The following is a 26,429-nucleotide window of genomic DNA, read 5'->3' on the forward strand; positions in this document are numbered from 1 at the left end:
TTATCACGCACTTACTTGCCCATGCGTAGAACTTTTTCTTTGCTTTCTCTAGATATTTTCAAATTCTTTCACATTTTCCTCTCTGCTGAAGGAAATCCCATTAAAATGATTGCATGCCCTGCAGATAACCTCCATAAAGTGGCAAACTTAAGCATCGGGCTATAGGTCAGAGGTATTTCTCTGAGGCATCTGAGAGCAGGCTGACATTCACGGGAGTAATAATCAGAAGTATAAAAGTGCTGAAAGAGTTCTTTGGCTAAAGTTGGGAAAATGCAGACCGTGCAATTCTTGAAATGTTATATGTAATTGTAGCTATCAGAACTAAATTCAAGGATAACTAATGTTTCATTTTAACCCTTTCCTTCCTGATGTGCTGAATAGTTACATAGTAGCTTGATGTAAAAAAAAAAGTCTGTTTTACATATAACACTCATGAAGTCTCACTGACCACTCGGCAGAGTCATGTACAATTACATCCACACTGAGCGTCTGCGCACGTCCATTCAATCTGAATATTAAACAGAGAGTACACATGAATTACTAATTAATGATGAAACCACCACTCCTGTCCATCAGAGAGATTTTGGTCCTTTTCATAACAGATATGTTATGAAAAGGAGTCTTTAAGGACTCTACGAGTCTTTAAGGAAACTTTTTGGTACCCGTGCATTTTGTTCAAAACCCAGCTCTATGTGATCTGTAGACAGCTAAAGAATTAAGAAAAAAATTTTTATGGTGTGGAAGATTATGTAACAATTATGGTCAATGTCCTAATTCCAGGTCTTTCCTCTTTAATAACCCACATTAGTGAGTATTAGGTCAATATGTGTCTCTTATCCAATATAACCCTCTGCTACACTAAGCGAGAGTGTGACAAACACCCTTTATAAAGCACAGTAATGGATGGACACCAAGAGCAGGAAGTGAAAGGTGGATATACTTAATTCTGAGCCATTAAATGAAAAATACAGACCACTGATGTACTGTACTGTGTTGCCCTTCACTTTGGCAATGTATATTTTAGCTGGTGCCATGTCTACAGTGTTAACAGTATCTAGGTCAGGGCAACTTTTTCAAGTATACATCATGTGTTTATCTGAAGGAGAACAAACACAAAGGCTTCATATTGGAAGGAATTTACCAAAATGATAAATGATTTTTCCAAACAACCCATGAGTTCAGAGAAATGATAAAACAATTTACACACGTAAATATTTTATTCTTCAATGTGAATGAATTATAGCAACTCTGCAAAAAAAGAGGGGGCTAGGCAAAAATCCCTCCACTGGCATGTAAGAGACTAATTGCATTGCCAAATTCTGTAAAAGCTTGATTCCTTATTCCTTATTCCCCCTAAGAAAACTGCTGGGTTGTAGTAAACAATTTTCTCCAGTAGATGACAGTGATTAACAAAAAAATGATACAGCAAACAGGAACCAACACTGGTAATAATAATAATAATAATAATAATAATAATAATAATAATAATAATAATAATAATAATAATAATAATAATAATAATAATAATAATAATAATGGAGGAAATCTGCCATGAACCTGTAAATTTGTTTTTTCTTTCTATGTTTTCTCTTTAGTGTAATATTATTAAAATGTAAATTGTTTCATGTCAGCTTTTTAGGGTAAAATCCTGTTGTATTTCAAGTAATTCAGAATAAATGTATTTACTATTTCTCTATCATTTGTTTCTATGCACTTTATTCAACTGTCCAACATTGGGTATCTGAGTCCCACATTTTTTCACTGTACTGGTAGTACTGGTGATTACTTGCAAAGATAAGTATTTTATTTTATTTTATTTTATTTTATTTTATTTTATTTTATTTTATTTTATTTTATTTTATTTTATTTTATTTTATTTTATTTTATTTTATTTTTATTTTTACTCAAACTTTCGTTTTCTAACCAGTAAGTGGCGGTAGCGCGCTAACGTGTTGTTTATCAACTGCGCACGCTACTCACGAAGAAGGAGAATAGACGCTAGGCTGGGCTTTAACGATGAAACATTTCGGTCACTGGAGATAAACAAGGTCTGCAAACCAGCTTTGACTTCCTTTAGAGGTGACTTAGACACACAGCTGGGTCTTTTGAGCGGGTGTAGTTTACCAGAGAAGGGACTGCTTATTGTCTTTTCATTATTGAGGTGGTTGTAAGAAAAACGATTGAAGCTAATGTTAGCTTAGCTATCTGTTAAATATCTCTGACAGAACTTAACCGTTGTTTTTGTCTAATATTATATCACGCTAAACACACCACGAATTTCTTCTCTATTCGTATTTATGAGCTTGTTATGAAGATTGAGTTGTCAGTGAATTGTTGCCACCCGTGTAGTTTTGGTTGTCCTCATCATCGATTTTAAAAATAGTTTCTCTCTAACTTTAGTTTGTTTCCCCCCCCCTTTCCCAGCTGTTGTTTGTGTGAACAATATCAATTTGCTCTCCGTCGTTGTAAGAAACTTTCTACAATAATTTGGACTGGAAGCAGAAAGGCGTGTCTCAGATATTTTTCTTTGGATTGAAGACATTGAAGACAAATGTTTTTGAGTCATGGATCAAGGTGTTGTGGACAGTCCTGTCATCCTCGTTATCAAGGCTCCCAACCAGAAGTACGATGACCAGACAATCAACTGCTACCAGAACTGGACCGTGGAAAAGCTCAAAGCCCACCTGTCTGATGTGTACCCCAGCAAACCAGTAAGTTGTTTTTCTTATTAATATAACAACATACCAAAGATCATTCTTAAACAACAATATTACGTTTAATTTTTCCTGATCTTGATTCCCATTCTGTTGTTTAATCACCAGCTTTTCGTATGATATGTTTTATTTAAGATATTGCTATAAAATCTGGTAATATTTTATTCTTTATTTAATTGTCAGTTAATAGACTAGTCGTGGTACCTAATTAAGCTAAGGGTTAAACTATAAATCTTTGTAATTTTGCATACATAACACACAATTTAAATGTCAGCTCTGCTTCAAAAAGGCAAGAGAAACCCTGAAAATTACAACTCAAACAATAAATCTGACCATCAAAGTCATATAAAGACATAAAAACTATAACGGTCCATCACAAAACATGACATTGGTAAAAAAAAAAATAATAAAGATTTTCATTTCAAAAATTGAATCGATATGGAGAACATTCAGCTCTGAAATAAAAAGCTTGGTTTGATTTTCATTATTGATTTAATTCAGAAATTTATTTTAATATTATTGACCACTTTTTTTGTTGAATACTGGGCTTTTCACTGGAAAAGCATGCGAGTTTTAGTATGCGTAAACTTAAAATCTTGGGAATAATAGTTTAAAAAAAGCCTACTTCTATTGAGTCGTAAAGTTTTCAGTATAGCAGTGAATGCAATAAAATAAAATGTAAAGATATTTTAGGATGTTTTACTTAACATTATAGACAGTCATCCTGAAACAGTTATAAGTTATATAAGTTATAACTGTTGTAACAGTTATAAGGTTGTTGTTTTTTGTTGTTGTTTGTTTGTTTTTTTGGAGGACATACAACCAGGTGTGATACTACAAATTCCATGATTGCAGCAAAAACTTCAGCCTCAGACTCTCTGATAGTAAAATATCTGCTTGTGTAATTGTTAGACATCTGATGACACGTTTCTTGGCAGCTTAAGAGGCTTAGCAGAATGTCAGAGATTCAGTTTCACCTGCTTAAAAAGTTTGGCAAGTTTAGTGTTTTTCTTATTTTTCTCTCACAAAACTCTCATAGCCTGATTTTACTGCGCAGATTCTGCTGAGATCCCGTCGTGATTCTTATCACTGTTAAAAATATCACGGAGCATTGCACACCTCTGATCTAATCTCTGGAGTCGGGGAAATTGGGTTTCCGACGTTAAAAGAATCGCTGAAGGAATTTGACGTCAGAGCCCTCCAGTATTTAGATTCCAGCGTTATTGCAGAGCTAATCTGATTTTATTCTCTTTGCTCTGTGCAGAGAACTCGTTCTGCTGCAGTCTCATTTAAACACACGGGGACAAACCGCTAGCTGCTGCAGCAGCCTCACAGAGGACTGTACTTTGGTTTGAGCCCTTTTTCTCGCATTATCTCTTTTATTTATATATTTCTTTATGGTATATATCTTTTTATGTGTGTATACACACACACACACACACACACACACACACGCACGCATACACACACAGTAAGCTTTTAAAGACGGATTGAATTCCTGAATGGCGGTAGAATGGACTTAGGCTTAATTAGGACACGCTCTGACCTTGTTGTACAATCTGCTAATTCCATTTAGAGCCACTTACCCGTATTAAGGTTACTACGATCTCATTCTCATTCCCGGCACCAGTTGCTTGGCCTTTTGATGTTGCAATAATTCACATTTCTCTGTCGTAAACGTAGGTTTCATTTGCTTTTGGTGTTTTGCTTTTAAACACGAGTAAAACGCCGTGCCCTACATTGTTTTCCGAAAATACACGTTATTAATTAAGCCAAGTCTCTCCATTGACCTCGTTATCATTATTCTGTGTTTTTAGAGCTCCAAAGACCAGAGGCTGGTTTATTCTGGGAAACTGCTTCTGGATCACCTCACCTTAAAAGACGTCCTTCGGAAAGTAAGTTGCTGTAGGTGCTAGTAGTGATTTTAGGTCGTTTTAAAACAACATTTGAGCTTCTATTACCTTTTTTTTTTTTTTTTTTTTTAAAGCATAACATGATTGGAAACCTCTGTACTACTCCTTCATGCTTTATAAAAGTGTAATTTTTTTTTGTTTTTGTTTTTTTTAGAAATTTTAGTTTGAAGTGCTACTAAGATTTTAAAAGCTGGATGGGCGCATGACATTGAAATCCATTAGTTTTAAAGTTTTCTTTTTTTTTATATTCCTAAATTGATTATTTTCACCAATTACTCTTCTGCAATAAACATGTTTACATTACCAAACATACAAAATAAACAGAGAAAAAGACTAAATATGTAGCATAAACTAATGTTTTTTGGGTTCTGTGACGTCTCACTAATTAATCAAATGAACTCTGAAGCTACAGGAGTAAACCCCTAGAGAGCCAGAGGAATATTTAACCCAGCATAAACTCACATGCCTTTCTTGGAACTTGAGGGGAGAGACACTTTCCTGAAAAACCTGCTGCTGTTTAAGTGGCCGGCCCGTCAGTAACAGCAGAACCATGTTCATTTTACGATGTTTTTCTTTCTGCTTTGTGTTTGCTCTGCAAACATGTGCTGCAATTCCTGTCAAATTTAGCTACGTTTGAGATGTTTCCTAATGGAAAACTATTCAATAATAAAAATTTGAATATTCATCTAAGTTGTTTTTGTAGTAAAATGTTAAAAAGCTTTTTATAACAGTTTACAGTTTGGTCTTTTTTTGAACTAAAAGAAAATGAAAGGTTATCTTCACTGGTAACTGATGGTTTCTGTCATTTCTGTGGGTAATTAATAGTAATGCCTGTTATTATCTGGGCTTTCTTGGTTTGTTTAAAGGCCTTTTAGACAACTTCAGATGTAAAAAGAACATTTTATTGTGCCATTTGCCAAGCAAGATAATATTGGAAATCCTAACTTTTACTCCTTTCTTATCCAGTATTACAATTAAGTTCTTTTTAGATGTACTTGAGAACGCGTATTAAAATGGAAACTGGTGCTGTAAGTTCAGCATTTGACAATTTCACATGTATCGTATTAACATGAATCTTTTTGTCTTTTCTAAGTTGTCAGACCGTATGTTAAAAAGTTTGCCTTCGAAGCGCTTTGAAGCGGTCCGTGTGGGTAAAAGTACATGTAGAGAACATGCAAGACTTTGGCTGTGTGAGGTAATGAGCTGCACTCGCCTCCGCAGCAGGACGAGTACCATATGCTCCATCTGGTGTGTGCCTCCAGAACCCCTCCCAGCTCCCCGAAGCCGCCCCGCAGCCGCGGTAACAAGCCTCAGGAGAGCGCCGCCGGTCCCACGGTGGGTCATCCGCGTCCCTCTCTCACATCTTTCAAATAATTTCATCATTGTCTCACTTCCTTTCATCATGCGCCTCTCTGCTGTAATCCACATTTCCCAGAGGGCTACAAACTGCCATGTGCTTTTATTTCGTGCTTATTGCTAATATTCAGCCAATTTCCTGGTCGCAGGCCTCTCAGAGTTCTAACAGTGCCGGTCAGGTGGCTGCAGGAGAGGGCAGCGATTGGCTGAGACAGCAGGCTGGAGCCTTCCCCTACCACCATATGTATTCACAATTTATGCATAGGTAAGCTTTTTGACTAGTTTAACTTTTACAGTGCTGCAGAGCGAGAGAGAGAGGAGGTTGATTTAGCACTGCAGATGAAGACTTGACATCTTAAAGTGTCAAATAAAGTTAGTTTTTATCTCTAAAACTCCTGATTTCATTTAGGCTGCTGCGATTTGCCAGCATAATTGATGGCAGCATCTATAATAATATATAACCTAGTTTGCTGTTTAACTAAAACCAAGTTCTGATCTCTCTCAAGCATCGCCGTTTTATTTATCTTTTTCTCTAGTTTGAACAATCAGTCTGTTATGAAACGAAAATGTCGTGTTTTTGCCGAAAGTCTTGTTTTCTGTTTTCTTTCCAGCTGGACTCATCAAATGGCATCAGCCCCCATAAACACGCCCTCCTACTACGCCCCCATGACTTTGATGTGGTGGCAGCAGCTGTATGCAAGACAGTACTACATGCACTAGTAAGGCCCCGCTTTGTTATCGTCGTTTTATTTCCATCCGAGCCTTTCCGTTAGCACAAATCCTTCACACTCTTCCTCATCTCTCCTCTCCTGTAGCCAGTTACTGGCATCTTCCTCTCAGCTCCTCCGACCCGACCAGCCCTCCGCTCAGTCCAGCCAGTCCGACCCTCTCAGCCAACGACCGCAGGCGGGTCGCCACGGAAACCCGGAGGTCCAGATGAACGCTCAGGGTGGGGAGATCCTGAACGAGGAGGAGCTCAACAGGGATTGGCTGGACTGGGTCTACACATTTTCTCGCGCTGCCATCTTGCTCAGTATAGTCTACTTCTACTCCTCCTTCAGCCGTTTTGTCATGGTGATGATGGCCATGCTGGTGCTCTACCTGTGAGTGAAGCATTGTTTTGTCTGCATGCTCCAGCAGGCGCATTATTTCCTTAAAGTATCGTCTCAGTTGCTTCCGATTCCCACAGCGAGAGATCGTCTCTCCACTTGATGATGCTGAAATTAAAGCTTCCTTTAAAATATTTCCGTCGTGAGTTTATTAAAAGCAGTGAATGTGGATTCAGGGTTTTTTTCCATTACAGAACTCCTCTGCATTTTTCATATAAAACTTCTAGATGATGTCTGTCTTTTGCTGTCTGTTAAGAGAAAAATTCACTGTGAATGTTTGGTAGATATGTATACAGTGAAACACGGCGCAGCAGAAACTAGAAACTTGGAGGAAGAAATGACACAAGAGAGGAATGAAGACAATGAAAATTAAGGCTGTACTTAATAATAATAATAGTAATAATCTTTATTTAAGCAGGTGTGTCCCATGGAGATCAAAATATTTCTTTATAAGAGAAACCTGGCCAAGACTACAGAACATTAAAAAAAAAGTTACAACACAATAACCATAAAACATACAACGTAATGGCATCTATCAATACATTCAAAGATACCAGTGATCTAAATGTAAGCTTAAGGATGAGAAGAAGGCTAGGAAAGAGACATACAAAAGAATTGAAAAAGGAAGTATAGAAGGAAGGGAAGAATAAAGCACTCAAAGAAAGAGAAGAAAGGACAGATGGAATGGAGGTAGGATACAAGGATGGAAAAATAAATATTGGGAAAATGAGGGACGAGAAATGAAGGCAGGGATGAAGGAATGGAAGGTAAGACAGGAAAAGGCAAAGAGATGGAAGCAATCACAGGGAAGAGAGGAAGGAAGGAAAGACGCAATGACTGAGGGAGAATGAGGCAGGAAGAAACGACAAGACAAATCAAGTAACGTTGGAAGGACTCATTTAGATAAGCAAGTGGGGAGTAAAGTCTGGAAATACATTTTTTTTTTTTTTCGTGTTTTCTTTTTCCATCCAGACCTGAAAAATACTTGAATCAAATTGCAGACTGCGTTGGAACCCTGTCAGTACGGAGTTCTGTGTTCTCATTAGCGAAGTCAGAGTTAAACAGACTGCTGGCTGCTGCTGGCTTTCAGAATATTATTGTCTTGTAGCAGCCATGAATTCAAGCTGCCTTATATTTTACCCTGTTTTGACTTGGTAAGAAGTTATACTGTCATATACAAATTCTTGCTTTGTTATAAATGAAGCATCAGCCGCTGACATTTGGGATCAGAGCAGACGTGATTTTGATGTTTTCTGCCTGCAGCCACCAGGCCGGCTGGTTTCCCTTCAACCTGGAAAACGAGCTGCAGCTCCCTGGAGACCGGCCCAATCAGGAAGAAATGGAGGCAGAACTGCAAAACCAGGACCTACAAGAAGTGGTAAAGGGCCCTCCTCATCCGTCACCTGAAACTTTGGAGTTTAGAAGTTGCAACAGTTTGAGAGTTTCAGTTTTGTTCATTGAAGGTCTTGTTTTCTTCCACAACCAACCCAACCGAGAAGTAGCATGTGTCACATTGCCGCCACAAACGTTCCCTGTGATCCGTGGCTTTGTATTCAAATACATTTTACTGCTATAACTTTTATTTAGGGGTATCAGAGTGAAGGGAATTTATTAACTATTATCTGAGTAGTCGATTATGCAATCAATTATTATGACAATTAATCCGATAAAAAAAATTGGCACATTCTGCAGATTTTTCACTTAACTACAGGATATTTGACTCGCCAGGAGCTAAAACTCTGCCACTTCAGGAGTAAATGTGTTTGGGTCAAACATATTCACTGACAAAATCTTATCTTAATTACAAAATGTGCAATAAATACGTATTTTTTGAACAAAAATGTACAATAAAGCGCATTTATTGTACATTTCAGGCTTAATTGCTGCTCTTTATATGTTGCTTTTTCCATCTAACGGCCTTTTTTTTTGAGTCTGTATCCTTCATTTAGTGACCAATTACTAAATTAGTTGACGATTATTTGAATAATGAAATGATTAATCAGATTAATCGTTTAATCTGCGGTGAAACGGAAAGTGTGGCGATCCTTTTCTTCCACTTTAGTCGGGCTTTGACAGTTATTGCTGCAGACGGCATGAAAAATACCTCGCTAGGCTTTCAAGTCCAGGCTCATGTTTCACACGGGTCAGCCTGAAGTGCAAACCCCTGGCATGAGTCGCGTCTCACTGGGCTCCGCTCGTCCGACTGTGATCTATCTGTGCAGGACGGAGTGAACGACGACGCCTCAGACGACGACGGGGAGAGCGGAGAGGAAGGAGCGGAGGATCCTCACAGCGCCCCCAACGCCGGCTTCTTGTCCTCCACGTGGTCCTTCATCGTCACGTTCTTCATGTCGCTGATCCCCGAAGGGCCGCAGAACGTTGCTAACTGAACCACATGCAGCAGAAACGGAGGGTCTTCCTTGTTGAGGGAAACCAATTTCCTCACGGTGCAGTGTTGTAGGTTCCCCGGTTGTCTGCTGTCTGAGCTTAAATGACAAACCCAGTAAAAAAAAAAAAAAAGAAGAAAAAAAAGAGAAAAAGTTCTCAATGTTTTTGTCCTAAGAGAGGCCAAAAAAAGTTGTAAGCGTCAAATTAAGCGGATGCGGTTCACCTGCTGTGTTCAGATATGTCCAGGCAAATATATGTGTTCACAGCACCACACATCCCGATCAGAAGCAGCAATATTTTGTTTAAGTAGTTTTTTTTTGTTTGTTTTTTTTTTTGTTTTTTTTTTTAAAGCTGCTTAATTGTGGAAATGGTGGTCGTAGTGAAAGAAGGCAGTTGAAAATGGTCACTTAAGTATACAGAAGTTTAATTTCTGTGACGGATTATGGGTAATGTAGTATCTGTTGTATACTGACAGAGAGAAGCGAGTTTGGTCGGAAAGTTTAAGAAACGTGTCGGGAGAAAATCTGTAACGTGCAGAGATGTGGGATTGCTGGCTTCTGGTTTATTTCTTTACAAAGTTGACTTTAAAACAAAAAAAGAAAAACAATAAAGTTATATCGTTAATGGATAGCAAAATATCTTTTTTTTTTTTTTTCAATGACAGGACATTTATTTTGTATGGAAATGTTCCTACATTTAAATTATTCACTGCCAAACGCAGAATTATTTTTTTTTAATAACTGCTGATGTTATTACTAACTTGTCAACTAAGAATTATATTCCTGTTTACTAAAACAGCACCTGGTGTAATGTTGTCTTGTGATTTAATGGGTATGCTTCATTTTCTCCCAGTTGTCACTAAATAGGCAACATGCCAACACACTGACTGGCTGGTTTTTTTTTGTTCTGAGCATAAAGTCATCAAATGTTGTTTTCCATAGCTAATGAAAACCCTAAATTCAGTTTCTCAGAAAAATAAAATATAATCAAAAATAACTTTTAACGCTGCTGGTGTCTAGCCCCGGTAGTCGCTGGACAACAGGCGGAGAACACCATGGGCAGCACAAACAATCATGTGCACAACCCATTTATTCCTAAGAGCAATTTAGAGTAAGAAAAAAAATAGAAATCCAGCACTGCATTATCTTTATTCTTTCTTTAATGTGGACAAGTTGGATGCATTTGGCTTGTGGGAGAACTTGGTGAGAAGCTCGTGGAAAACATTCAAACAGCTGCCCCACTATGCTGCCCTCCAAATGAAACGTAAAGTTAATTATCTGAAAAGGGGACGTTAAACCACTGAGCCCAGTCCATTGTCTCCTTAGTCCAAATGTGAACCCTTTCAGCCTGTCCTAGTCAAAGTGCATGTGCTGGATTTTAATGCACAGTGACATTGCTGCAGTTCACCATGCCTTGGGCTTTGCTTTGCCTTTCTCTACTGAGTGCTGTTACCACGACTACTCGTGCAACTTTTTTCACTTTTTCCTCTCACTCAGCTTTCCATTAATATTGGTGAACACAGACCTCTGAGCTCAGCTGCTTTACCTGTACTGCTTAGTAGTTTATACCCTCTGGCTTCAACGTGACTGCGTATTAAAAAGGGTTTTATTTACTATTCAAATACTCTTAGACACTGGACTTTAGTAATTGTCATTAACTAAGCATAGTCATTAAAATAGCCAAAAATTTGCTTTTGAAAACGCACAATTTCAGTGTGTTTAAAGTTTTTGGAATTGCATTAATTGAATTCAGTTTATTTGTAAATCATTACATTCAAATGAGTCTAAAAATCTTTCTATTTAAGAACAGATAAGATGAATTGCCCTGTATGACATTCTATTGTCACCTGCATGAATCATATTTTCCTTTCAAGCAAATGCACACATGTATCAACCAATGATTACACCGACGTGTTCAACTTTTATTCTGAAGCTGCTGAGAATTTTAGATATTTATTTCTCTTGTATGTATTTCTGTTTTGTAACACGTCAAACTGTGTCCTTCACATGTCTCAGAATTTCAAGTTTTCAGCTGAAAAAGCAGAGAAGGTCTGACTTAATGTCCTCCAGCGTTTACAGGTACGGCATGTGCTGACGCTCATTATTAAACATGTTACTGGAGGATAACAGACGTTAATCACGTTTTACTATCGAGTCAGATGGAAAAATTATTCAAATTTCTTGGACCAAGTAATTCCCACCCGCTGTACCTTTAACACCTGACCAAATGCTGACTGACTGGGTCAAAACAAAAACACACAAAGCCACACTAAAGTTTGGGCTTGATTCTTTAGGATGCTTTTATCTCAAATAAAAGGATCGGACCTTTACAGTATGAAAGGACTTTAAGCCATGCGCAGTAAGGCGGTGTTTCATTATGTGTAACGTGGGTCTCTGCTGCCCCCTATCGCATTTGTTCTGGAATAACTCCTGTTTATAAAAATGTCCGCCAGAGCTCAGGCTGGAAAACCATTTGTTAAAAAGACAAATCCTTGAAATGAAACTTGATCTCTGATATCCAGTCTACTAAGAAATAATAATACACATGGATTCTTATTGGGAATAAAGATTAATAAGATAACCACCCTTAACGGTAATGCCCTTTGCCCAACTTTAAAACGTTCCTTCGGTGTGCTGAGGCGGGAACACTTGGGTTCAATTAAAGACTTTGGGCTGTTTAGGCTTCTTGATGCTTTACTTTTTCAATCATTCTTCCTGTAGATTTTGTGATGGTTTGGACAAAGCTGCAGCTGTTAGATCAATGATCTCACATCTGGTTATAGAACATACTTTGTTCATATAGATTGGAACCAAAATCAAGGAGAATTGAATGGATTAAAAAGGGACATTGTAAAAAAATAATCAATGATTTCTGAGTACTCTGCTTATGTGATTTCAGATTTCACAACCGCCACAAAAATCATTCAAAAACTCCCCCCAACTACAACCCACCCACCTCATATAGGGGTTTGACAGCAGCTAGCATGCAGGATTGAAGAACGACAGAAAGAAATCCCCAAGAGTTCATTTTATTGCTTTGCAACAATCAACCATGACAGAAGAAGTCAGCAAACATAATAACTGATGATCTGTACATCAGTAGAAATACATTTTGACTAAGTGATTTAGGTGGCTAGACATCACTTCCCGTAGGAGACTTTTCATTCAGATTCATACATTCTGATTAGTGATCCTGTGAAAATAGGGTCTTTCGTAATTTACACAATCTATATAATTCTGAAAGTACTCGACAGGTCTAATTTTCTGCAAAATAATCCAATATACACATTTATATTTGACACTGACACCACGATAATTAACATTCACCGATTATGTAAATAAACTTCAGTTTAATATTTTTCATTTCTATTCCGGTGGTGAGCACGCACTAGAGCTGTGACACAGAAACACGTCGTTTAGTTACATTTTAGATGGAAAACAGACAGAAGTCCATGTTGACGTGGAAGAACACGACGGACGCGGCGGCGTGGTGGATGCGACGGGGCCCTTTCTGGAATCTGTGCGCCATCACATGAACCAGTACACAACGCTTTGCGCATTGAGGGCATCAACAAGGCACCATAGACGGTCGTTTGCAGAGTCGCTACACACGGAGCCCGTGGGAACAGACGCACACAATGTTGCAGGAAAAATATCCTTGGGCAGAATATTTGAGGAGTCCGGGACTCCAAACGTTGATTGGTGGAGAATATTTATTGCTAAAACAGGACTGCACTTTGCCAAAAAAAAAAAAAAGAAAAAAAAAAAAAGAAATAAAATCAAGTTCCTACAATAACCGCTTTTACATGTACAGTAAAAATATTTTGCATAAAACCATTTTAAACGCTAGACATTTCATACAACACACGGTTGATATTCACAATAATACAGACAGTATAAAAACAAGTGCAACTATAACTGCGGTCCACAAATACTCTGTTCTTTATTTTGCACCTTGACAGATTTGATTACTTATTAAAATATTTATGATGCCAGCGATGACAGAAAAACAGAGACCAAGTAGTTATCACTGCCTTGTGACAAAAAAAGAAACTAAAATCTTTTACCAATCTCAAATTGTAGTTGTACACCTCTAAAAAATTATATGAAAGAAAGTTAACGTAATCCGCTTTAAGTCGTAAAGTTTACAGTCAAAGTGCTTCCTGTACAGTACAGACTTCATATGGCCTCTTTTCTACAATAACACAGAGGAAGAGTACAGCACACAAACGAATAGAGTACCAACATCCACTACGATCTGTGAGCTGAACAGTGAAAACAAGTGACCAACTTCAGAGCAGCAATATCAAACACTGCGTGTCCCCACGGACACAGGAGAGATGGTTTCTGAGTAAATCAAAAAAGGTCTTACAGTGTGAAGTCCTGGTGCAATAGAAGTCTAATTATCTTTAGGATGAATTGAAAAGACAGCACCTTCATGGCTTTTGTTAAGAGGTGCACCCGGTCAGAGTTTTGCGGTCGGTTTCCGATCTCTGACCTGCTGAAGCCGATTTGCGCAGATTCCACTTTTGTTCACAGAACTGATATAAGAAGATACAATAACTGCGATGAGAGAGGAGCCCCTGTAAAACAAGACTACGGAGTTGATATTTTAAACTGTTGTTAGATTATTAGCAAACAGCTAGCATGGCTAGCGTCACTAAAACAGCAGTCTCTTGCGTATTTTCTACGTTACTTCCAGATACAATCGTATTTCATGACAGACAGATGCTGTAAAACCAAAAAGGGTAAAACAGACCACCTTTGCTGTACTTTACTCAACTTTCCTGCTATATGCTGAAAGTCTTGCTCTTTCTCGTAGCCAGAATAAGCCACAGAAATATCTAGGCATGTGGTAAAATACAATATTTCAAAATCTTATTGAATCTGTGTGCTTCCTCTGACTTCATTTTTAAACACCCCACTGACACTCAAAATAACCGACAGGAAAAAAACAGCTTAACGTGGCTCCAATACATTCCACCTTCCTGTTATCTGATGAAAGTCTTGTTCTCTCATGGCAGCCCAAAATGATCAGCTAACATATCTCTGTAGATGGAATAGTTTCCTTATGAAAAGTGTTTTAAGCTTCATGTTGTTCTTTTCATAGTGTCATAGTGTTTACATATGATGCGTTCACTAACTATTAAAAGGTTTGAATTTACAGCGTCTGACTCACCGGTTGCTATTTAGAGTTGATTGAGCTAAAAATGACCTGATTCTGGTTCATGGTGCATCTCTGTTTGTTAAATAAATGTTGGAGCTGTTGTTCCATAAAAAAAAAAAAAAAGAGGTAAAACAAAACGTGTACAGTTCTGTCACTGGGTAAAAAGCTAAGTTTACACCAAACAACGAATGAAATAAAATTGTCAGATCTTGACTAAAAAAAAAAAAAAAAAAAAGGGCCTTCCTTTGGCATCTGCGGTTCAAATAGTCGAGAAGAACTGGTAAGCGTTAGAGAATCCCTAAAAGAAGGATGAACGTCATAATTTCTTGATATTTCTTCTAGATATTTGATAGGATGTGCATCGTGGCACATTTGATGAACATGTAGGACTCTCGGCATTTTGCGGGAGCTTGTCTGTTTCCCTGCAGTCGGGTTGTGCCGCTCCAGTTCAGTTTTGCTCTTTGCCCTGATGACGAGGCACCGTCTGAGCAGGAAAGTGTTGAGGGCTCCGGAGACGAAGGCGAGCCTTCCTGTATCACAGGAAGGTTTCTGCGGTGGAGCCCTCTCCTGGTGAATCTGGGCTGACATCAACTCTAACACAGGCCACCTTCTCTTGGCTGTTCAGAGGCGAAGAAAGAAGAACAGGATGAGCACTTGCATATAGATTTGTGTTGTTAAAGGCAGTTACTGGGTAGCTACGTGTCTCAATTACCAGTAATACTACTTCAAGGATAGTAGTACCATAGTACCATGTAAGACAGCAGCTTCCAGTTCCAGAGTTCTGGCTAAACAAAGTCCCAGAAGGTCTGAGGTGTTTTACTGCATATGAATGGCCGAATTTAAATCCATACAAGTGCTAAAACGGTGCAGATTTATACTTGACCTAAGTTTCAAGTCCTACTATAACAACAGACTGGAAACCACTTACTTACAGTCAAAATTAAAAGTTTTCTTAGTGACAGAAATGTGCTTGATGGTTTCAAAAACATTCTATTACACACTGAGGATTCACTAATGAGTAGTTTCATTAGTTCCCAAAAAAATCCACCAAATTTCTGTGAAGAGTCAACATTTGTAATGTTGACTTTTCTTTGTGTTTGCATCTATAATCCGCTGAAACAAGCAGCAGATCGACTTCTCTGCCAAACCCCCACCAGATGGGTCCCATTTATACCTCTTTAGTGCTTAGGCACTGATCTTAAGCACTACAGGCTCTCACTGGAGTTACTCTTAAAAGATGCTTACATTTCTCTCTCTCTCCCTCTCTCTGTTAGAGACAAAATGATTTTCCAAATTTGCAAATATTCAAAAGGAAGATTCCTCACCAGTAGCCTTGCAAGTAGTTAGAACTTCCTGCAGATTTTAGGTCTCATGTGCTGTCTGTCCTTCTTGCAACAAGGCTTTTATCCAAAATTCTTCACTGTACTGTCTCTGCATACGCTCTCAAATCCACCTGCTACCAATGTTGAACAAGCTCTGGACAGGAAGTAACAGCGTTTTAAGATAACATACTCCTCAACAGGACATAATGCTGACCCTTGCTGGGCACTCTTAAAGCCCGTACAGTTTTCTTTACTGTCAAACATCTCACCTTGAGTTTTTCAGCGATTCAGAAAACCTTTTCTTTGAGTAAAATATCATTAGCAGCCGTTTCTTGCATCTGCCTACACACTTTTCACAAGAATACAATAACTTCCAGCCCATCTGTCCTTTTGTAGAGCAATCAGAGTTTGCTGCAGAAGTTGATGAAATGATCTTAACTGAGCTAATTGACAGGTTCGCCTGTGCTAGAGAAGTTACCTTGAAATTTGGTGTCATTGGAGAAGTTAGGTGTGAAATGATGCACAATAATAGAAGCAATTTTAAAGCAGAATACGAAGAAACTGAAGTGAAGACATTTCTGTCAAGGTTAAAACTTGTGGCCACAACAGGAGACGACACATTACACATTTAGATCGGTCAACTTAAGAAACCCGAGACTGTAACAACTAAGCCTTTCCTGTTTTGAAATAGAAAACGGTTTGACATAGACACTTAATTTATTTGTTGACATACATGTACAACAACTAAAAAAATATTTTTTCTTATAATTTTTAAAGACATGATCACAAAGCATAACGTCTCCCAACTCTTCTGGGAGTCTAAACCTTTTCAGTATTTTCCATATGTTCAGTGCTTTGATTCTTCGTTTATGGTGACAATGTTTATGACTCTGTTTAGCTGTAGTTCTGAAAAAATTCAAAGTCAATTGTGCAGTTAAACTTTCAAGACTCTACACACCCATGTTAAATTCCAGGTATTTGTGAGTAAAAATATCAAACTATGATGAATAGTTGGAAAAATGCTCGACTTTTGTGTAGATTTATAAGAATAAAAAATAAAATCTGTTAGAAGGAAAAGAAACTAAACGCAAAAGCAACAATAACCCAATTTTACATTAATATTTACCCATAATACCTTGCAAAACTGTCTACCAGAAATCTATTAGATGTCTCTTGTTCACAACCCTCTTTGGGTGAGTCCTTACTGTTGGATTTAGCTTTAGATTCAGGCAAAGTGATGCTGAATATCTCTGTCACCTTTCTAGCAAACAGCTGAGTTGCTTAGGATTGTAATTTCATTCACATCGGCAAACCCTCAAGCTCCACCTGAAGACAGGTAATTCAGGTCATGATACTGGAACTATTTTGCTGTGGAAACGGTGTTCTTCCGGGATTATTTTAAATCAAATCCACATTGGAAATGTCTGCCTATAGCACATTTTAGCCACATGTAGATGTGCGACGGCATCACTCCTTAGTAAGACAGAAAACCCGGTATTAATGTCACCTATAGAACAAAACCAGTTTATATAGCTGCTTCTGTGTTGATGTCAGTCTCTTCTTGTTTTTGTAACCTCACTGTTGTGTAGACCTGGAGAAAAAATATAACTATTGGATATATAACTGTTATAAGGAATTGCTTGGAATGCAGTATTCATATTTAAAATGTCGTCAGGACATATTTTGCATACTATTGTAAAATATTCAGTCTATCAGGTGGAGTCTCAGAAAACAAAAGGAGGAAATCACAATATTGAACAATAACAGCATTGTCACAAAATGTAAAAATGTTGTGTTCAACTTATGACTACCATACCGTTGGAGAATAGTTTTTTGCATAGATGTATAGTTATCTATGCAAATGAACTACATTTCAGGCTTATCACATTCACTATAACTGATGTGAGGCGTGTACTTAACAGGACTAAAAACTAATTTTAAATCAAAAGATGTCTTACTTCTAAAAGTAATTTAGCAATGTGGATCATTTTAATTTTTTTACATAGAGATTTGTTTTCTGCTTTGGCAGAACTGTGAGGAATAAACGTTACAACAAAGGTGGAAAATGTTAAAAAAAAAATTTTTTTGTATAACAAACCCTGACATGTTAGCAGGGGTCTGTACAGTTTTGAGAATCGGATTAGGTTTGTTCGTCTCCATGTCGACATCATGATCCGACAGAGTCATAAACATGCGTCGGTAAAGTAGTCTCCAAAACAAACTAATCTCATCGCGCTGACGGGAGGCTCTGGGAAAACTGCAGGAGATGGCATAGCTACCTTCCTGAACGCCTCACAGGTTGGACACAGAACTCTGCACTCGAGTTCACTGCTTTCCACACTGCGGTTTGGACCATTTCATCAGAGATATTTACAACCAAGGTGTCAGAATCAGAACTACGTGCCAAAATGCAAACATAGAACACAAAGAGAAAGACAGGCATGTGGACATTTGAGTCAGTGGGAAAGCATGAGAGCAGAACAGTTCTTCAAACACGCAGACACAAGCATGCACGGAAATTATGGGGTTTAGGAAACAAACTGCGGCACAGGAAGACGGATCACGACCAGAACATTCCAGATTAACGCACAGAAAGAAATGTTTGCATTTTAAGCAAGAGCTATTTGTTCAACAGCTACTGGTTTTTAGATTCCTACAGTAAGTAAAAGTTAAATCTTCTGAAAACAAAACAAAACATTTCAACAGAAAGTATTTAACCTTCAAAAAAAAAAAAAAAAATCTTATTATTATTATTATTATTTTTAGATTAATAGCAATATAGTGACATTTGTGCCATGCCAGTATAGATAACCAAAGTTAATATGCAGCCATGTGGCTCAGATGTTTTGCATCAGACACTCAGCCCTGCTACCTGTTCTTCCATTGGAGGCTTTCGGTCACTACTCCTATTCTGTATGATCTGTTTGAGATGGACATAATAACACACAGCTCTACAAATGACCAACTGAAGTCGTACAAGGCAACATGATGCTACTGGAAATCAATTATTCTGGGAAGACAACATTCTGTGGGGATCATCAAGTATTTTAATCCATTTTAAATTGTATTCAGCCTTCATAATATCACATAAATAAATCACACCAGTTGTGACTGTGATGAATCGCTGTAGTATGATTAAATGTGTAAATACCACGCTTTATGATGGCAAAAAACAACAACAACAAAAAAAAAAACGACACTGTAAGTTAGGTCAAAACGTTTTCCGTAGTTTATGTGACAAATGTCCTGTACGTTTAAATAATTCAAACCAAACAAATGTGTTAAAAAAAACTCAACTGTAAAAGCACCTAGCAAAATGTACCCAAATCCCTCAGATTGTGGTAACGTCTCTTGTCCACAGACTTCTTCAGGTGATTTCACAGATGTTTAGGTGGACAACAACAACTCTGAAGAATCTTGAATGATTTGAGTCACAACAACATTTAATTTCCCGTTGGGATCAATTAAGCATTTTAAAATTTGATTTTGATTTAGTTCTACATTCTGATCAACGATCCCAAATCCTGTTTATTTTTATTATTAGGTAAGTTTAGTCTGAAGACATTAGGTCAAAACTGACTGATATTTGAAATTGTGGATAATTCCAGCCACACTGACAAAACAACAGAATAAAATTGCACTTAGACTTTGCTGCCAACACCATATGCCTTTACTGCAGATATGTTCCTAAACGCATACTTGCGCCAAATACAAATTTAGGAACGGTGGCTCAAAAGTTGAAGTTTAGTTTTATCAAATCATAACAGATTTGTCCTCTAAGTGCAGATTTTTTTCTGAGCCTCTTTATATTTCTTGAGTCAAAAGGATTTTGTCAGAAGCGGGACAGGAAGTTACTGTCAGAAGTTCATAGCAGCCTCCATGACGTTCATGTTTTGTGTTTTCAATCATTTTCTCCACAATGTGCTACATTTTGTAATTGTACAGGAACTATGCCACATAACAGGTGAAAAAACATTTTGAACAATTTACTGCATTTTTAACATTACAAAATCCAGGCTTTTTTTGACAGCAGTGTGAACATTTATTTTATCCACTGTAAGTAGATCACAATAAAGTTAACGTTATAACGTGAAGCATTGAATTACGAGCAAGACTATTTAGGGACGGCAAGGCTCACCTTCCTGAGATCGAGTTCACTGGGATGTTCAGCCGGTTTGAGCCTTCAAAGTGAACCTTCATTTTCCGCTCTTCTTCTTCTTCCTCCTCCAGTTGAGATTCTTCCTCCTTAAGCAAACAGTGCTAAAACCATTCATTTCAAAACGATTATTGCCAGGATTTGCTGTTTTATTTCTTAGAGTGACAACAATTTCCTGCTTTGAGGTTCATTAAACTTTCTTTTGATTTAAAAGTCTAGGTATGACCCTGATTCCATGGCCATTACTAGGTTTATTTGGATAAAAATAATAATCTGAGAATAAAGTTGCATAATCTAAATGGTTGGATTTGTTGCTGAGTAGTTAAGTACTTCATAGCAACATGAAATGCCTAGACTGATCATTTTGCAAAATCTGTCTTTATATATTTATACAACCTAGAGTAATCGATTCCCACAGAAAACAGCCATATAAATTAATTCACCAGCTTTTCTTGTGCTTTCTTTTTCTTGTCATCCTCTGTTTTCTTCTTGCTTTCTGGCATCAGGTCATCCAGCCAACTCAACTCTCTCTTAGTAAACAAAAGGTCCAGAAGCTTTCGAATAAACACAAGAGCCAAAACCTGCAGACGAGAAATACGCAAGAAATAAACTAAATGTAGTCTAGGAAGTATACTCTAAATATCGAAAATAATTGTTTGACAAAAATCTTAATTAATAGCGATTGATTTGCCATGTTACAAATTCAAAGTAACTACGGTTTCATCTTTTTAACAATACAAAATCCTGGCTTTTTGACAGCAGTGTGAACATTTGTTTGATCCAATGTCAGTAGATCACAATAAAATTAATGGCGTAACGTTTATGTTTATTCAGTGGGCCTTTCATGCTAAAAAACATAACAAAAAAAAAAGCTAAATAAATTAAATATAACCTACCCAGCCACACAGTCACAGCAAGCCGTCGGTGTGTCATTTTAGTTCAGGTCTAACTTTTTAAAATAACGACTCCAAACGTGATCAAATAATTACCATCATGGGAAACACGACAGCTGCTGCAGAGGCTTTTATGACCCACAGCAACACCAGACAGGTGAGCTGCACTAGTGTGAACACATGAACCTTCCACAGCGGCACGTAGCGCAGGTAGATCAGATCGGGCTGGTGCTTTGCAGGCATGCCAAACAATCTGATTCTGTCAAAGAACTAAGGAGAAAAAAAAAACACAAAGCCACTGATAAATGCTGTGATTAAGACAAGAGAAACACGGACATACAAAAATGCAACTGCTATTACATGTAAAAAAAAAAAAAAAAAAAAAAAGCAGACAGATCTTTAATAAAACACTGGAGGAGCAGAATCTTACCTGAATGCCTTTGAGGGAAGAGACACCCATGTAGAGAAAAACTCCATACAGAACAGGCATGGGAATAAACTGTAAAAAGCCACACATCACATGTATGAATTAATGAACTTATATGTAGTCATAAAATGCAGAAAACTTTAAAAACATTCGTAATACGACTTACATCCGACTAATTCCCTGTACAGTGAAATAAAACATTATTCCGCCGATCTCACCTTCAGCACCGAGGTCATGAAAACAGAGCAGCCCATCATGGTGAAAATCATGAAGCCAGTGACCCTCTGCTCACGAATGCCCAGAAACTTGGGCTGTTCTCCCGGCGCCGAGCAGCCAGACTCCACCTTCAGGCTGTTCACATGGGAGATGGACAAGACGGTCGCAGCCACGAACCACGGCAAGCCCATGATGGAGCACACCCCCAGCATTATTGCTACTATGAGGAGATCCAGGTGATAACCACATCCTTTCTGTAGGAGAAAAAGGAAAGTGTTGAATTATATGACAAACTGTAGATGACAGCGAGTCTGACATACACATTTTACAGTACGTTACAGCGTGTGTAAGTCTCTGAGCCATGTGTTGTTTGCTTATTTTAGATTCAAGAGCATTCACGTTTGCAATACATTGGATTCTTGCTGCACAGACATATACCATATTTTCTGGATTATACGTTTTGCACATGTTTTCACAGTTAGGCTCGTCCTGCTACTTACAGCCAGGTGCGACTTATTTACGTTTTTTTTTTTTCCTCTTCGTGAAGCATTTCTTGACTGATGCGTCAAATGTCAATTCATACTGTTGGACATGAACCAAGGACAAAACATTACCGTCTGCTCCCACAAAGACAGCTAATTGCAGGATGAAAGAAAGATAGCCTGAGCTGAAGAAAGGAGTCCACAGCTGGGTGCATAAAAAAACATGTTGGCGGGAGAGGTTTGTGAACAGTGCAGTTATGTCTGCACGTCCTAACAGTTGCCAAGGAGATGAATATAAATTACTTTGCTTTCGGGCCTTCCTCGTGTCATGCTTCATGTCATTTTTACGCTGCATTGTCTGCCTCGCTATGCGGTGCTCGGACATCGGTGCACCAGCAAACATCCAAGCCCCAAGGTTAACAGTCGCCGGGTTACAGCATTAACATGGCCGCTTTCTAAATTAATGCAACTTATAGTTCAGGGTGACTTGTATGTTTTTCCTCTTCGTTTGTCGACTGATGCAACTTACACTCTGGAGCAATAAATAGTCTGGAAAATATGGTAATTGTGTTGGAGTTTAACCAACATTGAAAAAATAAAAAATAAAAAAATAATTAAAAAAAAAAAAAAAAAAAAAAATATATATATATATATATATATATAAAAAGGAGTCATTCTTTTTCTAAGTCAGGTCTAACCTTCAGCTTGTGCTCCTTGCGGTTGATGATGACTGCAGTGATCTGCTGGTCCATAAAGATGAGGATTGTGCAGAGTAAAGCAGGAACCGCTGCCACCAGCAGCGTCCACCAGGGGTTTTCTCCTAATGGATCCATCAGCCAGCCTCTGTGCTTTGATGTTGGCTACAGGGGGGAAATGATGGTTTCACTTAGCTCACAAGGCATGAAGCTTAAACATAGTCTTAAACAAAATGGAGTAAAAATGATAATATAATGTTAACCTCAAAGCGATCCGGGACGTGCAGTTTAGGACTCGGAATCCCCATCAGATAATCCACAAGCACCATAATCATTATGGTTAAAAACACGGCGAAATCACTGATGGTGGAACGCACCTGCGAGGTAAGGACGCACACACACACACACACACATCCAGAAGGGGTAATTTAATTATAAAACACAATTTAAACCTACTTCATTTCAAGCACACTCTTTCTGCAGACACGCAGAAGTAATAATTATACTTCTGTCAACAGCGAAAATCACACAATGCCAACATCTGCCCACACCTAGTGATAATAGGCTAGATGCTGTGTGTGGGAGGATGCTCTGTTCCTTCTGCACATGTAGCTGCTGAGGCATGATAATAACTGACGAAATGTAAACATTTACAGAACCGTGAAAACTTTATAGGTACAACCTCCCACACTACAGGAGAAACATACATTTTTCTTTGTATCCGTGTTTTCTTTTTAATAGTACACAATACAGTATCTCAATCTACTAAGTGATTTAGTTCCTGATGTTTTTAAGCCTTTGTTTCAGCTAAATGATGATGATTTTATGCTTACAGCAAATTAAAACACAGCATTAAAGATGAGAAAAAATATAAATAAATTTTCAGATGAAAAGTATGTATAATACCTACAGACGAACTGGTCTCATCTGAGCACATATTCTAATATACTGAATATGACTGTACATGACGTATTTATCACATGTTTTCTACAGTGCCCAAAAACACACATCTCACCTTTGTGGGGAAGTATCTCTCCGTCTTAAACTGCTTGAGGAACGATGATAAAAAGAAGGTGGTAAAAAAGAGGATAATGGACCAGAAAAGAACGTCTGGGATGTAAGGACCATGGTGACCACAGGCAGGACCCACAAACTCCCCGTCAAGCAATTTACACATCTAGAGGAAAAGGAGAATATAATTACTGTTGTAACGTGGGAGTTATATTTGTTTTGTTTTGACTACTGTTGCCAGCAGTTTTAGGAACACTGTGCAGCTTAAAAATGTTGTTCAGGTAGGTTAGATATATTTTTAGTCGGGGCTTTTCAAAGTGTGGCGAACACCTCCCATAGGGGGTGCCAGAGTTCTTCGTGGGGGGGAAAGGGAGGTCCACATGAGCAAAATAAATAAATAACAGGAAACATAATTTTGGACACTGGAAACGATTTGGTGCATGTTAGCTAGCTTTGGGTGTCCGTCGATTTTCATTTGGAGCCTCAGCTGTTTGGCTTGCAGCACTTCTCATTGTGTTTCTTCAGTATACTCGGGGGAAACTGCATGCAGCTCACTATGTTTTGAATCCATTTCCTGAACCCCATCTGTGCAAATCCCCCAGAGTCCTGCCACTACAGATGCTCTGACCTACTAGTGTGGCCGTTACAACTTGCCCCCTGTCAAACTCAATAAATCTTTGGACTTGTCCAATTTTTTTTTGCTTCTAACACATCAACCATGAAAACAAAATGTTCTCTTTGGTACCAACACAACCCACCCGCTGATAGGCGCAACGATGAAGATTTATTCTGTTATTTGCTTCACCTGTTAATGCTCACAATTTTTTTGAACTTTTTTTCCCCATCAAAGTTCAGTACACAACCATTTGAAATGTAATGCATTGGTAAGTAAAACAGACATGTGGTGATGCTATTCCCAGTCTGTCTCTGTGTGTTGACTGATGTGCAGTATAGTTCACAACAGAAACTGCCACAAAGCTTAGAGTGGTTAAATTGCTAACTGCTCTAAATTCAGTGTAATTTAAAAAAAAAAAAAATCCATTAAAACAGAAAAATGTCCAGAGTTTCTTCTGCTTTAAGTTCCAGAAATATTTGTCTTTGTAGCGTTTCTTCAGGTCTAAAATCTTACTACTTATTGTGACATTTACCTGAAAAAAAAAAAAGCTAAATCACTTTAGTAACATATATGGCTCAGTATTGAGATTGATTTCTACTATTTTATTGGATGGTAGCTACATATTTACAGCATCTGTTAAGCTAGTGAACTGAACAATATTTTCATTAGAATAAAACAATATGATAGACAAGTAATGTGACATCCTGTGTTAATTAACTGCTCATTGTTATAATTGGCTTTTATCACATTATACCTCTTTTAAAATATTTTACCCAGATAAGGGAACATCCAAACGAGAGTCTAGATCAAAGTAGAAAGTATGTCTGTTCTCCATCCTTGCTTCATGTGAATCACGGTCTCTCTGAGGCTGCAAATACGGATTTTCCCACCAGAGGTCGCTATGAGGCAGTCTCACCGAAACGTTGAGGTTGCTCCATGGGATAGAGTCTGAGCTGTTGTACCCTGTTCGGTTCCAGTGCTGCAAGAGCTGATCGGACGCATTGGCTGGTGGAGAGCACTGACACCTGAGAACAACAGAACCAACAGTAAAATAGTAAACTGATTCCACTGAACGTGGTTATTAACGAGAAGGGATTGGCATGGTCTGCTTAGCCTTCAAAAATAGATTACAATTAAACAACTGGCATATGATCAACTGAGTTTGACTACACTGAGGTATAACCTTGCATGTATGTAAATCTGCTTCTGTCTGTACGATTGGATAACATCTGTATAAATTGCATTGATTTTATAATATAAATAATGGATAGGAATTTTACCGGTTTGTCTTGAGACGACTAAATGCATAAACCGAAACCGAACTGCAAAGTTGGAGAAAAACTTAAAACACATTCTTTGGAAAGTCTACAAGCAGAAAAAATATTCAGACAATGAACATAATATTAATACTCACGAGTAAAAAGTCAGATTGTCTAAATTGTTGTGCATGTTGACGGGGTAATATTCTCCGAGGTGAAAGAGCTTCTCCAGAGCCTCGTAGATGAAGATTATGCAGATGAGGGCAGCGAAGGCCTCCTCTGTGAAGCGGGTGATGTAGCAGACCAGGGAGCTTGCGTCCGTGGCTACCAGCAAAATGCACAGGAACGCCGTCCACAGTCCGATGCTGGTCCGCAGAGACAAGTAGGACAGGCCGTAATCCCTGGAAAAGGAAGGAAGCAAGACCATGGAGGTTGACGAAACGCATTAAACAATAAACACATTGACAAATTATGAAGTCCCATTGCTGTAATGTGAACTCACTTGCAGAACTTGAAGAGGATCTTTTCGAACACTAAAACAGGCCCTGTGCTTCCAAGAATTGTGAGAGGCTGCCCCGCAAACAGCGAGTATGCCACTCCCGTCAGTGATGCTCCAAACAGGGATTCTATTGCACTCTGCAAAAACAGAGGAGAGGGACACAGAGTCAGGGAAAAAAAAAACTGTGGGGAAAAAAAAAACTGGGGG

General features: G+C 38.2%; 2 protein-coding genes across 18 annotated transcripts in view; one reads left to right on the forward strand and one right to left on the reverse strand.

Annotated features, from left to right (window-relative positions):
• Positions 1–1,921: 1,921 nt before the first annotated feature.
• LOC103472666 (homocysteine-responsive endoplasmic reticulum-resident ubiquitin-like domain member 2 protein) lies at positions 1,922–10,362 on the forward strand. 6 transcript variants are annotated; one of them, XM_008422452.3, is made up of 10 exons: positions 1,922–2,048; positions 2,425–2,711; positions 4,532–4,609; positions 5,849–5,962; positions 6,133–6,248; positions 6,595–6,702; positions 6,799–7,086; positions 8,065–8,113; positions 8,356–8,470; positions 9,315–10,362. In XM_008422452.3, the coding sequence occupies exons 2-10, from the start codon at positions 2,565–2,567 to the stop codon at positions 9,476–9,478; spliced, it is 1,179 nt and encodes a 392-aa protein (XP_008420674.1). In that variant the 5' UTR covers positions 1,922–2,048; positions 2,425–2,564; the 3' UTR covers positions 9,479–10,362. The 6 variants fall into 6 exon arrangements, with proteins under 6 accessions (XP_008420674.1, XP_008420676.1, XP_008420673.1 ...); XM_008422454.3 differs by having other exon boundaries at positions 1,952–2,048; positions 2,539–2,711; XM_008422451.3 differs by having other exon boundaries at positions 1,953–2,079.
• Positions 10,363–12,492: 2,130 nt separating this feature from the next.
• LOC103472665 (sodium bicarbonate cotransporter 3-like) overlaps positions 12,493–26,429 on the reverse strand; it is a 48,688-nt gene continuing 34,751 nt past the window's right edge. For 6 of the 12 annotated variants that reach the window (XM_008422442.3, XM_008422441.3, XM_081612871.1 and 3 more), the window contains 13 exons: positions 26,226–26,359; positions 25,879–26,124; positions 25,381–25,489; positions 23,853–24,014; positions 23,101–23,214; positions 22,841–23,002; positions 21,663–21,914; positions 21,448–21,516; positions 21,114–21,287; positions 20,568–20,705; positions 20,107–20,228; positions 18,248–18,364; positions 12,493–15,263 (listed from right to left, as the gene is read on the reverse strand). In XM_008422442.3, the coding sequence (XP_008420664.2) occupies positions 15,182–15,263; positions 18,248–18,364; positions 20,107–20,228; positions 20,568–20,705; positions 21,114–21,287; positions 21,448–21,516; positions 21,663–21,914; positions 22,841–23,002; positions 23,101–23,214; positions 23,853–24,014; positions 25,381–25,489; positions 25,879–26,124; positions 26,226–26,359 (1,881 nt within the window). In that variant the 3' untranslated portion in view covers positions 12,493–15,181. Of the gene's footprint in view, positions 15,264–15,971; positions 16,123–18,247; positions 18,365–18,840; positions 18,889–20,106; positions 20,229–20,567; positions 20,706–21,020; positions 21,288–21,447; positions 21,517–21,662; positions 21,915–22,840; positions 23,003–23,100; positions 23,215–23,852; positions 24,015–25,380; positions 25,490–25,878; positions 26,125–26,225; positions 26,360–26,429 lie in introns of those variants that run through there. The other 6 variants (XR_534907.3, XM_008422440.3, XM_008422443.3 and 3 more) reach the window with 6 other exon arrangements.

This window comes from Poecilia reticulata, chromosome 11, assembly GCF_904066995.2.
Source record: "Poecilia reticulata chromosome 11, P_reticulata-male-v2, whole genome shotgun sequence".
Classification (NCBI taxonomy): Eukaryota; Metazoa; Chordata; class Actinopteri; order Cyprinodontiformes; family Poeciliidae; genus Poecilia; species Poecilia reticulata.